Source organism: Lissotriton vulgaris, chromosome 6 (genome assembly GCF_964263255.1).
Source record: "Lissotriton vulgaris chromosome 6, aLisVul1.2, whole genome shotgun sequence".
Classification (NCBI taxonomy): Eukaryota; Metazoa; Chordata; class Amphibia; order Caudata; family Salamandridae; genus Lissotriton; species Lissotriton vulgaris.
Genome location: NC_141694.1, coordinates 818,143,066 through 818,157,478, shown reverse-complemented (window position 1 = coordinate 818,157,478; position 14,413 = coordinate 818,143,066). Strand labels below are relative to the sequence as shown.

At 42.6% G+C, this 14,413-nt stretch overlaps 1 protein-coding gene across 1 annotated transcript in view; it reads right to left on the bottom strand.

The window, feature by feature from the left end:
- Window positions 1-14,413, bottom strand: part of AKT3 (AKT serine/threonine kinase 3) — a 1,006,792-nt gene that overhangs the window by 215,540 nt on the left and 776,839 nt on the right. Inside the window, exon 10 of the mRNA XM_086926847.1 lies at window positions 11,049-11,177. Within this exon, the coding sequence (XP_086782973.1) occupies window positions 11,049-11,177 (129 nt within the window). The remainder of the gene's footprint in view (window positions 1-11,048; window positions 11,178-14,413) is intronic.

Here is a 14,413-nt window from a genome sequence, read left to right as displayed (position 1 = left end):
AACTGAGGGCAGTCCTCATGTTTCTATCAGTCACAATATTCATCTCAGGCCATCTCAAGAACATGTCCACTATCACTAACACCCAGGGATCTCATTGCTTAAGGTAAATGGCAACACCATTGTAAGCTTTAACAGGAAACCATCTTATGGTCATGGGTTACTCCCTCATCCTACATATCGTGTCATTATTGGAACACTATACAGATTCTATCACAATATTCTCTGCTTGTCTATCTAGACCTGGCCATCAATAAGTGACCCACAGCCTCCTCCTAGACATACATATGCCCCAATACCCCTGTTGTACCATTCTGAGCAAATTCTCACAAATCACAGAGGGAGAACCCAATCTTGTGCCTCTTTAAACTACATCTTGATTCACAGACAGCTCGTCCTTCCTATTCCAATATGCCATACACTCATCTTCTTCACCATCTTTTAGATTTTCCAAATGTTTCTCAACAATACACATAGCTTCTGCAGTATTTTATGTTTCAAAAGTCCATCTTTCCACTCTTTGACATCTATGGCTTCCTCACCAATGAGAAACACCTCCTCTACATCATCTATTTTCCCTTCCATACTCTCCTCTTGTCCATCTACTCCTGAGCTTTCCTTTACCAATCTAGATCAACGAATATGCTACATTTTCCAGGAATATAACTAAGCTAAAATTCAAAATCTTGCAGTGCTCCTAGACATTTCACGTATTGTCTTAATAAGTTTGTTCTTTGGCTTCAACACGTTTTTGGATAATGTATGACCCAACAATTCTAATTTCTTCTTGAGAAATTAGCAATTTCCAACCTTCAAGGTGAATCCCTTCTCTTACAATTAACTTAAAACTGCCCTTACTCTAGCATAATGCTCCTCTAAGCAGGTACAGCAGAGAGGAATCTTGAAGGCAATCTTCTAAATCTAAAAATACTTACTGGCATCTCTAAAGCGGTATTGTCCATTTAATCCTCATGCAGACGGATATGGTGGTATGCAGATACTAAATCTAACGCTGTACACAGTTTGGCATCTCCCAACATGTTGAGCAAATAATTTACTCCAGGAATGGGAAATTTATCCACCACAATACATCTGTTCAACCTGTTAAGATCTCCTATAATCATACCTCGTTATTCTATTTCCGTGCCACCACAATTGGAAACAATCATTCAGTAGCCTCCATCTTCTCATTTACTCCTAAATTCTCTAATCTTGGTTCTTCTTAGTTACTGCATCTCTGACATCTATTAGTACATTAGTACCTTACTTGATATCGGGACAGCATCCCTCTTAAATTTTAATTCAGTGAACATCCCATTTCAAGCACCCAAAATCATTAATAAACACTTTTGGAATTTTTTAGACAAACTTTTTTTTCCTCCCATTGTTGTAAATAAGATTGAAGTCAATTAAATCTCTCAATATAATCTAAGAATTGGCATTAGGATCCAAAATGGTACCTACATTTCTTTGGTGAAAACAACTACCCACCTTTGATAGCTACATATATATCTTTCCAGATGCCTATCTACCTTGGTACTCCAACTGTCCATAAAAAGAACCTTTCAGTTTTATGGGTTCACCAGCATAACCCAGTTGATTTGATAAAACGTACACAAAGCAACTCTGTCAGAAATAGCATCTAAAAAAAACTAATTTTAAATACTCTGAAGTTTAGCCTCGGAGTCAAACAACAATTTACACCTTTTCCTCCAATCAACACTTCAACAAGTGGGCCTTCATTTTTCTGTCGTTTGACTTGCAAAATAATCTCTTCACAGTCATCTCTCGTTGTAACTTCCACTCCTCTTCTCATTTATTTCCCCTTTGTATCTTTACTATGGCAACACTTGGCCAAGTGACTTTTCCATCCAAACAGCTAGCACATTGCTTTCAAACCCTCTTATTATTAGCATAATGACCAACAGTGCACACATTTATAGCACTTAACAATCATATCTTGCAGCGGTGTGTTGTCTGCCATTACTGGCATACTTAACTGTGTTTTTAGTATTAATAGCTTCTTTCTCAAATCATTTGCTCTATTTCAACCACTTCATTTTCTTTACAACCATTTCTTCTAATTGCCTCAACACATGCGAAGTTGTGTTCCAATTTGATTGGCCAATTGTATGATTCAGCAGGAAGAGAGGAATCAGCATGAAGTCATAATTCTTCCCCGTCATTGTAATTATCACACACCAACATGAAGGGATCTCTTACACATTCAGCTAGAGTAATGCCATTCTTACAAGATGATTCACATTTCCTTAGATCAGTTATGTAATAGTTTACTGTCTCTCTCCTTTTATCTGTTTTCATTTCTCAAAATGAAATTTTTCCAACATAGCTGAAACTTTTGTGAATTAATGAATGTCCAAATTATTTATAAATATTTCATATTCTTTTAAAATGTTAGTGTCCTAGTCAGATACTTCCGATAAAGGATCAAGTACATCTGGACCCTGTGGACTGAAACAATATAGTAATAGGGAAGCTTTTCTTTCTGCGCTAAGACTAGGGACACAGACACTTGCAAATCTAGCAAAGACTCTTTCCATTTTTCCCTTTTAATACTATGTTTTCCAGGCAAAGTAAGGGAAAAAAAAAGAGGTGGAGGTATATTCTTCACGAGTGTTGAATACGCAGCATTTTCAGCTGATCCTAATTATCACATTCATGTGGCCAATATAACTATGCTGCACGCAGACACAGGAAGATGATGAACTGCTCCAGTTTATTCTCTTTAAAACGCTTCACCTACCATGTCTGTTTTCATCCTTTTCTCTCTCAAGTTCAACTCCTCAACAGTCTTGCTTAATTTAAACCCGTCAATGTTCAAACATCCCAAACTACATTGTAGTCATTAGAATACTACTGACACCAAGAGGTTCCACAAGTAGCATGGGGATGGAAGTGTGTCCCAAACTGAGGATGTAGACATTAAGTAAATCCACTGCAATAGGGGTGATGTTAGGGAAGAAATGAATGAATCCTTTTGGACCAGGCCAGAAATGTAACCATTTTTTTCTTCAATTACCAAACACTGAAATTTACGCTCAGGGTGACAGGAATTAATATAAAATAACGTAATACATGAAGTGGCTGGTCACTGTACATCCATGGCGCACCCCAACGCTAAATGGGAGACACTGACAAGTTTATCTTCTAAGCCTAGCTTTTGTCTCTAACAATTACCTGAATGCAGAGGTGATAACTGCACCAACTGTACAGCGTGTTAGTGTAAAATAGGCATGCTCACAACTAAAAAACTACTTTGAGGTCAACCACCTCCAAGATCAAGTGGTCTATGTTTTCTCAAGTCATCACAATTTATGACAATTAACCTCTGTAGTGCTGAGGAAGTAAGCGAGTCGTCCTCAGCATTGAAGAAGAAAATATTTATGTTTTAAAAAATCACAAGCATTTTTTTTAGTAAAGTCATAGTTAAAACATGAGGGACAGCTTCCATTATGTCACGGTTTTGATTGTTTTTTTGCTTTGCTATAATGCCAGAGCAAAACAAAAGTGAAAGCAGTCTGTACTAATGGCAGGATGTGATTTCACTTTTGATCAGTGCTGGGTGGGGGCATAACTCTGTCTTGAGCACTTACTGATACAGGATAGGCAGTGTAGGGAAAGGTAACAATGTCCCTGTCATGCGCTCTCTCCCCCTTTGGGGATCACACTGGGCACTCAATATCCAAAGAAGGATCCACTCAATTAGACACCAGGTGTCCATCATAGACCAGGCTTGTGGAAGGGGCATGGACCTCTACTCCCCAACCCCCGGCAAAACATTTCTTTTGCCCCCCTTGTGGGTGGATAGGGGATGTTTACCCCCAATCTGCCCCCCATGGTGGAAGGGCAGAAAGCCCACTAGACCCCAGGGAGTGGCACTTTTATTGTTTTTTTGGGACGGGAACCGGCTTTTCCATGGAGACGGACCAGTGCTCCCCCCACATCCCAAGGCCTAACAGTCTTTCCGCCTGACAGGTGGATTAGGGGTGTTTACCGCTAACCTTCTCCCCCAGGTTGGAGGAGGGGGTAGAGGGTATTTACAACCAATCTCCCCAGGTGAAAGGGGGAAAGATAAAGACCAGGGTAAAACACAGTAGGGATGACCCCACATGAATTGGGCTGTGTCCCCATCACAGAACGGGCTCAACAGTATTTCTGCAACTCCACAAAGCAGAATGGAGAGGTTTACTCCCAATCTGCCCCCAATGAGAGGGAGAAAAGCCCACTATACACCAGGATAAAATGGTCAGAAAAAAAGTAAGGGTGCCCCCACCCCAAAACAGCCCCAACAGTCTTTCTGACCCAGGGGCAGAATGGGTGAGTTTATCCCAAATTTGTCCCTAGATGCCAGATTAGGGGTTTACCACACTTCCGCCATGGGGGCTGGAGGAGGACAAAAAGCCTGTTAGACACCATGATATTTTTATTTTAGGACAACAATATGGGGTGTGAGTGGGCCACCCAGCACTGGGCCTATACCCATCTTTAATATATTTCTGCCCACATTGGACACAGAGCATCCACATGCCTGTGGTACGCAAGGGGAAATATGGATTCTTTTGAGGGTAGTTTTGACATGTAGAATGGCAGAGTGGAGGCAATCCGAAATTTCTTCTCACTTACGCTGAGAGGCTGTACTATTCAGGTCCAGGCTTGACTGCCACCGATGGAGTCCTACCAAACCCAGGCATTTTTGAAAACTAGATACTACCTAGGAGAGTCCAGGGTGGTGTGCCTTGTGTGCATCCCACAATGTTTTCTTACCCATAATGATTTGCAAACCTGAAACATCTCCTACAATCACAAATTTTTCTCATACTTCTGTGAGGTAAACTTCCGGAATCTGAGGAGATCCACAAAATTCCTACCACGCAGCTTTCTCACCCCTCCCCCAATAAAAACATCAACATGACTGTGCGGCTCCGCATAGCACCAGTTATACAAAAAGCCCCAAAATACAAAATGCAGACATCTACATTTCCTGTCAAAAAAATGACTTGTTTTGTTAATGGAGCTAGCTCCAGTATTTGGGCCAAGCTCTGCAGCCACACAGTGAAACCTATCAAACCCAGACTTTTTTAAACGAAAACCTTAGGGGAATCCAGGGTGGTGTGGAGCCCACAATGTTTTCTTACCCACAATGCTCTGCAAACCACAAACTTCCCCTAAAAGCACACAGGTTTCACACTTCTGTGAGGGAAACATTGGAATCTGCAAAGATCCACACAATTCCGGCCACCTAGTGTTATCATACTTCTCTCAATAAAAAGAGAACCCCCTTAACTTCCTCCCTATTACAACACAGGCCAACTGCAGTTCCTACAGAACTAGGAGGGAGACAGCGAAGGGTTGGTGAACAATGACCATACCCTGAGCGATGGCACTTTCGGACACCCCCTGGAAGTCTCAGGGATGGCAGGCTACACATTTCCCCAATGACTAGAGACATGCTTCAAGTTTAGGCTAGCCATGCTTTTATTAAGGGATTGTCCTACTGTCTCTTCGCCCCCACCGACTTCTAGGGAAACAGACTTCACAAGGGGCAACGAGGTCACTCACACCATTTGAGAACGTGCTGCTCACAAGTGATGATGACAAACATCTTGCACTTTAGTTTGGCGATAGTACAACATGTAAATAGAACACCATGCACATTATACTTACGACACCTTATTCTTAGTAACATCAGGAGTTGATTGATCAATGGATGATAGTTAATACCAGCCATGTGAGTTAGGTATTGTAGTGAAGATAATCTAAGGTGATGACAAGGGTCTTAATGAATTTTGGAGCTGGCAGGCAGAATGAATGATTTAATGTTTTTTCAAGGCCACTAATGAATTTGGAGTTTAGAGCTCAGGGTGGACTTGGTAGGCAGATAGAACATCTTTGCACCTTATACTGTGAAGTTTTGGAGTATGACAGAATATGTGTTACTTGCAAAGCTAGCAGCTGATTGAGCAGCGGAGGCCAGTACACAAAAGTATTCCTTTTGCTAGGCCTTTTCATTGTATTTAATATGCATGTTGTAAAATTATTGCTAATGTCAAAACAAGAAGTTCTTAACTGTGGACTGTTTTAATAATAAACTTGAGGTGCTGGGCTTAATTTATGTAATGCTTTGAAGATGAATGCCGGGTCGTTTCCAGCTATGCGATTTGCCAATTTCTTTTTGATCTTATGATTACTTTGCATGATTAGCTCCATTAATGGTCAAAGGAATGCACATACCGTTTAGTTTGTATTGTTATTTAATAAACTTAGTTTTTTCTAATCTGCATTGAATCAAATGTAAAATTTAAACTTAAACATGTTGGCACACATGTAAAAGCTGATTGAAAACACCGGACATCCTTAGTAAGGTATATCCCCAAACTTTTAGCTATCACTTCTCTTGTTTTGCTGAATTCGTTTTTGTTGGCTTTAGGATTCTGTGCATTTACCACTGCATACCAGTGCTAAAGTGCATGTGCTCTCTCTCTAAAATAAGGTAAAATTGGCCTACACCTGATTAGCCCCTTTAATTTACTTGTAGGCTCCTAGTATATGGTACTACATGTACCCAGGACCTGTAAATTAAATACTATTAGTGGGCCTGCAGCACTCACTGAAGTAGCCTGCTACTGCAACCTGTAGTGCAGTTTTATATTGCCATTTTGACTTCACAAAATACACATTTAGACAGACCTAAACCTTCCTTTTTAGGTCTCGCCTAGCGTATTGCGTAGCAATCGCTCTGCGAGAGATATAGAGAGCTGCTTCACAAAAGCTTACCAAGGGGCTTTTCAATGCGGATTATCAACAGTGCATGTGATTCGTGCGCGTGCTCGCCATTCACACCCTCTAAGACAAGCCAAGAACATCAAAGCGACCGGCCGCTTTGATCCATTCGCCACCAGCCACTTCACGCGCTCCGCAGGTCATAAACAGGACCATCTGCTTGACGAAATTCACAGATGCATCTTTCTTTGTTTAGAAGCCTCTCCCGTTTCCAGTAGGTTTTCTGCTTTTTTTTTTTGTTTCCTAACAAAATGCAGCAATTGTCCTGAATACGCTTCCTTTCTGTTGAGTGAAGTCGGAGTGTTCTCATCGCAGGCTCTCCTAAACATGTCTAGTTTTCTGAACTGGTGGATGGCAGTCTCCTCCTATGCACGACACCGCCTAAAAATACAACTTTACGATCCACTCTATTGTGTAAATAATATGTTTTTCTTAGCATTATTTATTAATTCATGACCTCATGCAAGAGTAAACTCCTCGCATGATGTTTTATAATGCCTGTGTCTTTTTTTCCAATATACAGTACATGCGAGAGCCCCCATCCACCCCCCTCCCACCCAAAAAAAAACGCCTGTTGATCTGTCTCTTACACACCCACGCACACATACTCTTCTCCCTCCCTCCCTCCCTCTTTCCCACTCACTCCCTCCATCCCTCTCTTGCTCTCTCTTCCTTCCTCCCTCTCTCCATTCCTTCTTTCCATCCCTTCTCTCTTTCTCTCTCGCGTCCACATCCTGTGATTCTGGGCAAATCACTTCCTCCATCCCACTCTCTCACTCCCTCCGTCCCACTCTTTTATCCGTCCCTCTCTTTCTCTCTCGCGCTCCCTCCCTCTCTTTCCCTCTCTCCCTCCCTTCTCTCTCTCTCTCCATTCCCCCCCTCCCTCCCTCCCAGTCTCCCTCTTGTTGAGTATGGCACTCCAGATTATGGATATGACAAGACGTATTTCATTCCCACCTGCGCTCTTATTAATCCCCTCTAGTAGGACCTGATTCTAGCATCCGGCGCATGCGAGCGTACGCACATATACCACTGCCCTTGAGTGCGTTCGCCCTTTGAAGTCAAATCATGTGATTTTAGAAGTCCATGCAGTGAGCTAAACGCCATCTGATCACACAGCTGACTCAGGGAAAAAACTGTTTGGGCTTAATGAATCAGCCGCCTTCAAGGGCTCTTGTGGTGCTCTCGAGCTAACCCTCCCCTACCCGATCTTCATAAGCCGAGCGCGCCCTGAAGCCAGTAACCCGGCAATAAAGAAGCTTTATGGAAGCAGTTCTTAAGGACCGGCCGTGTCAGCAGCACGATTGCTTGCTGCAAATCCTGTGAACTCCCTGCGAGTGAACTCCAACAAGCGCCTGAGGCTGCAAACGGTTTCCTGCCTTCACCTATCCCAATTGTCGGTGCTCTAGCTTGCTAGGACGCCCAGTACATAAACATTTCAGCCTGCAGGTAACTTTTCTGTGTCGTTTCTGAAGTTTACATATTTTAATTCTTCCCACGTACAAACAATTTGTCCCTGCCAGTCAAGTCGCAATAAAATGTGCAGTGTATTTTGTGACTGAGTTGTTTCTGTATTTAATTTGTTTTAGACAATACGTTGCTGGGAAGAGCGGCCAAGAAAGCGCGCTCGCCATTCACACCCTCTAAGACAAGCCAAGAACATCAAAGCGACCCGCCGCTTTGATTCCATTTGCCACCAGCCACTTCACGCGCTCAGCAGGTCATAAACAGGACCATCTGCTTGACGAAATTCACAGATGCATCTTTCTTTGTTTAGAAGCCTCTCCCGTTTCCAGTAGGTTTTCTGCTTTCACTGTTTTTGTTTCCTAACAAAATGCAGCAATTGTCCTGAATACGCTTCCTTTCTGTTGAGTGAAGTTGGAGTGTCCTCATCGCAGGCTCTCCTAAACATGTCTAGTATTCTGTGCTGGTGGGTGGCAGTCTCCTTCTATGCACGGCACCGCCTAAAAATACAACTTCACGATCCACTCTATTGTGCAAATAATATGTTTTTCTTAGCATTATTTATTAATTCATGACGTCATGCAAGAATAAACTCCGCGCATGATGTCTTTTTTTCCAATATACAGCACATGCGAGAGCCCCCATCCACCCCCATCCCACCCAAAAAAACCCCACACATGGTTCAGTTAGCAGCCTGTTGATCTGTCTCTCTTACACACCCACGCACACACCCTCTTCCCCCTCCCTCCCTCTTTCCCACTCACTCCCTCTATCCCTCTTTTGCTCTCTCTTCCTCCCTCGATCTCTCCATTCATTCTCTCGAGCCAACCCTCCCCTACCCGTTCTTCATAAGCGGAGCGCGCCCTGAAACCTGTAACCCTGCAATAAGGAAGCTTTATAGAAGCAGTTCTCAAGGACCGGCCGTGTCAGCAGCACAATTGCTTGCTGCAAATCCTGTGAACTCCCTGCGAGTGAACTCCAACAAGCGCCTGAGGCTGAAAACAGTTTCCTGCCTTCACCTATCCTAATTGCCGGTGCTCTAGTGCTACCAACAAGCATTGCCATAGCCAATAGGACTCGCATTAGGAAAGTGTAAGCTATTGGCTTTGTAAGTAACAATCCTATTAATTTATATATTTTCAAAGCCAACACATATTAAAAAAAAATTGTCGTTTACAATACCAATAGCTCATTGTTTCCTAATGCGAGACCTATTGCATTGCAAATGCTTGTTATTACATATATGTCACCCATAAGGTAGTACCCAAAGGCTCACAAGGCAGGATGCATTGTATTTGAATTGGAGGATGTGTGGGTTTATGTTTTACATGTAGTGATGGTGAAAATCTCCTAATGTCATCTTTCACTACTCTAATGTCTATCACTCACATTGGCTGACACTGGGTTACCTTATTACATTTAATAAGTGTTAACTTTGAATTGGGAGCAGATACAGATATGCTGTTTAGACTCAAATGAATTGTGATTTAAAATACTTTGTAATAGTAAAGTCGGATATAAAGTCACAATTCATAAAATTCCACTTTTAGAAAATTTGCATTTTCTTGCCCTAGCCATTTGTGCTTTCTGCCAGTATCCTGAGTCACATAGCTGAGGAAGGCTCAGCTGATGGTCTTAGTGTATTCCTCTTAGGTAGTGACACAAAGGAGACTAGGTGTGTGGGCAGGATGGGCCATCTTGCCAATTGCTGGGGAAAGAGCTGTGTTCTGGCTCACTTGCACTTCAAAGGGCTTGCCTCCAGCCCAAACAAAGGAACCTGACACCAGCCCATTGTCACACCAGACAGTTTGGAGCCTCAACAGGGGAATGGAAGAACTTTCCAGAGCCAGATGTGGGCATAGGATAACACTAACACACACACCCACACACACATACACACACACTCTCCCCCCCTTCCCCCACATTTGGCATGAGGTATAAATATTGGGCCCCCACAGCCACTCTTCAGTGCACGACGGCCCTGATGATTTAGGGACTGTCTTGATGCCCTACTATCTGAAGGAGGAGGACTGGACCTGCTCCTTGAACACAGGACCACCAGAGCAAAGCCAAGGGCTAGTGGGCTCACCTTCTGAGTGAGCTACAGGAACTAACTCTAGAGGTCTTGAATAATGCTGCTGACTTCTGCTGGAGTGAGTCCTATCCCCCCCACCAAGTGGTGCCTCCTTGGTCCTGGACCCTTGGAAGTGGTGTTGGTGGTAATGCTCTAACCTAAACCTAAAAGATGGGACTTGGACATTTTTTCAAGAAAATCTTGCTGGAGAACCGCCAAAAGAATGGGACCTGCCTGCCAGCTGATCAGCCAGAGGTGCATAGCCAGTCGGCCCGACTCCACAGTAGCTCCAGTTAGATTCTTCTCTGCAGCAGCAAATTCTGTTTATTAGGGTCTTCTGGCAAAGGCATAGGGCCTCGTGAAGCCCTCTTCTACTAGAGTCTGCAGCTTCGTCCTGTTGGAGAACTCCAACTTCCCAAAAATTGTCTAAGACAGATGGTAAAAATCTTCAATGAGCCCTCGGCCAGCGATTTCCCGACAATGCCTCCGCCTCGCTCAAGACTTTACCTTCTTTATGACAGACCAATCATTTTATATGAGAGTTCTCCGCAGTCATAAACTTACTATTAACTAACAACTTTTGAAAACAAAAAAGATAGTAAGCTTAAACAAACTTGTAAGTTTACCTTTGTCTATCAGGCCCTAAGTAGTGATACAGGCAAACTAAAAAAGATGAAATGGTGCGATTCTTAGAAATCATATGTCATCTTACCTCAGGCGCCAGATATTCAGGTGTACCACAGAATGTCTTCATTGTAGCGGCATCCGTGATTCCTTCTTTGCAAAGTCCAAAATCTGTAATTTTTATGTGACCATCTTTGTCCAACATTAGATTTTCCAACTGAGAATTTGAAAAAAGAATGCATGTGAGAAAGACATAATATAGGATGGTATTTTCTAAAAGTAAGGATTCCACTTACCTTAAAAGGACACAGGTCAGTCAAAATAACACATCAAACAAATACATAATTTACACAATATATCATTCATTCACAACTTTTTAATAATTGTTTTTAACTCTGGCAGTTGAATTCGGAGGTCAAATTCCACATTTCTTAAGCAGTTTTTGTTCGGTACATAACAGAAGAGAAAGCTTTTTCACGTAGACAGTTGGTGGCGAATGGAAGTAAAACCATCAAGTGTTTCTTACAATAATTCAATATTTTTGCGTATGTAGCCAAACATTCGCCGGAGAATTTTCATTGAATAGACGTTTTAGTGCACAATGACTTAAAGTTTCACTCAAGCCATTTTCATTCTCTTATATCTGTCCTGCGCATTTGTACATTTAAAGGATCTTTAATCCAGTTTTTACTTTTAACTGGAGGTGAAAGTAATCGTGAAAAACAGTTTCCATATCTTGTAGACGTTGGATAAAAAATGGCAAGACTTCCTTTGATAATTCATCATCTGTAGATTCAAAGAAGTCCTTATGGTTGAAAGAATGGAGCCTACAATTCTAGCTTTTTGACCATGGCCTCAATCTTGTCCTTGAAAAAATTGTGATACTTCCTTCTTGCATGCTGAAGTTGAATGCATTTAAAAGAATGACTATGTCTGACATATACCCTAGCATGGCTTATCAAGAGTAGTAACTTAGGATTCCAGATCATGATTTCCTTTCTTAATTCAAAAAGCAGGCACAAGAGTTTCCTACAAGACAGTGAGAGAGCGCAAAACCATGTTAGAAATTGTAGGGGTGCATCATATTCACAAGTAAACAGCACCCGCATATATAGAGGTTTATAATCATGTTTAAGTGTGATACAAAGCTATGAACTCATGTACCAGAATTTTCCATAGCTGCAACATAACGTGTTTTTGAAATACTAATGCCATGTAATCTAGAAATGTATTTGTAAAAGTAATGCTAGTTCAGTTAAAGTGTGTTTAAAGAAGCATCATGTATTCAATGTATGTTTAGTAATTCATTATTGTATTCATGTAAACGACATAGAAGTGTTTAGTTGGGAAATGTATTCTTTTCTTTTGCTATAATGATGTAGGCCTAACGAGTAAAACTGTTTGCCAAAAGTTAGGGGGTGACATCTCGAAACGTGCAGAGGCCCAGGTGGGGATAACGGTTTGTGTAGGCCGAGTTAGGAATGTGCCTGCTAACTTAAATCATGGAACTGCCTTTTTCCTAGAAGGTTGCCTCAAAGAATTAATTGCAAGTAGCATGTTTTCGTGAACCGATTTATGTGCGTTCCTTTGCAGGTGCAAGGTTAAGCCGAAGATAGTAAAGAAGGGCCCATTGTATATGAAAGTTAGAAAGATAGTTATAGACCCGGAGGAGTGGTTGTGGAATTTTAGGGAAGCAACTTCAAGCGGAGACGACTGTGGGACCCAAGGCCGTTTCTCAACGAACAAGAATAAAGACATCAAGATGAAGACCCTTTGAAACTTAACTCTCTGAGAGGGGCGTCCCTTGGGGCGTGTCAACTGAATTGTGGGTTTCGTATTAGGGACAGCACCCCGGGAGGAGAGCAGAGTAGAAGCGCACAAGGGCGAAGAAAGATGCTGGGTAGGCAGAGAGCGGCTGTGAGAGATGAACTCAAGAGGCTAAGTCCGAACTAAGTGAGTGTACTTCTTTGGAAGTCACCACGGCTGACACCTTTTGTTAGGAGGGAATCCGGCTGTAGGGATGACACTTAGTATAGTGTAGGGATAGACTTATCCTGAAGTATTTCTTCTTTTCTTCCATGCCTACCAAGACCCAGATCATAGCAATTCTTGCAAGCTTAGTGGTCTTGGAAATTATACTAGTGCTGTTTCTCAGTCGTTTGAGACTTTTTCGTAGGATTATGTTTGTATTAGTACCTGTGTATTTGCTGAACCTTTTACTGAGGCGTTTATATACACAATTGCTTTTGGCCTTATAATAAATATTCAAACTTGACCATTTGTCAGTGGTTCTTTGGGGAAGGAGATGGAAGTGATCCGGATTGATTTGTTGAAAAAGATTGCCTTCTACACTCTATGACATGTACAAAGGTCTAATCGACCTGTGACGGGATTCTAGAGATCTATTTCAAATTCTAGATTGTATTTCCCGCCTTTTCAGTTGGTAGCAGAGTAGGATGGTTTATCTTCTGGAGTGAAGGTAATCCACATAGGTTAAGATTTCCCCAAGGCCCATAGAGACATCCGAAGATGTGCGTCCATAGAACTTCGGAAGGAGGATGGCGTTCCACGGAAGATGACGGAGAGTGACGGTGCGGCAGAAAGCAGCAGATCGTAAGGGTGTGAGTATAAAAGGGTCATGCGTGTTAGATTGTGGTGTGTATTGTGTTGTTGTGTTGTATTGTCTAGCGGAGATCGAATGCCTGTAGTGTGAAAGGAGATCAGGTTGTGAGCGCGCGCAACCGGTGAAAATCTTAAGCTCAAGGAGAGTTTAAGTGGTTCGAGTGTATCGAACACTCACAGTAATTGTCGACCATTGAAAGGGGATCATGAGGTACCATTGATTGCCCGCAGGACCGAGATAGGGGGGACGAGTGTGTGAGTGCGTGGGTAACAAACGCTGGTCGGAAGTTACCGTATGTATGAAACCTATCAGAGAGGTGATTGTTTGCTCCTTAATCAGACAGACATTTGCCAGTTGGTGACAATTACAGTTAGACTGTGGACGTACAGTCAGAGAAGTGATTACTTGGTCGGAAGTGATCATTTCAAAGTGTATGATTGGGACGCATGCATGACCAAGAGACGAGCGGAGAAAGGAGGGGAACTGCTGCAAACGGAGGAAAGTGACGTCAGGAAGCGCCGCGCTGGGATAGGACGGTTAGTGTGAAGCCGCACCGAGATAGGGCGGTTAGCGGGAAGTGAGTGACGTCAGCGAAGAGCCGCGCTAGGATAGGACGGCCAGAGTGAAGCCGCGCTGGGGTTTGGTGGATTGTCATTGGGGAACAAACTAAAGTAGTAAATAAGAAATTGTTGTGGGTATCATCATGAAATGTTTAAAAGGTTTGCGAAGTTGTTTTTCTGGAGAGAAGAGGCTAAAACCTCGGGGTGGGGAAGAGGCTCCTCCCGAGGATACGCCAGCTCATTACATGGCTACGAACGTTGGGCTACATA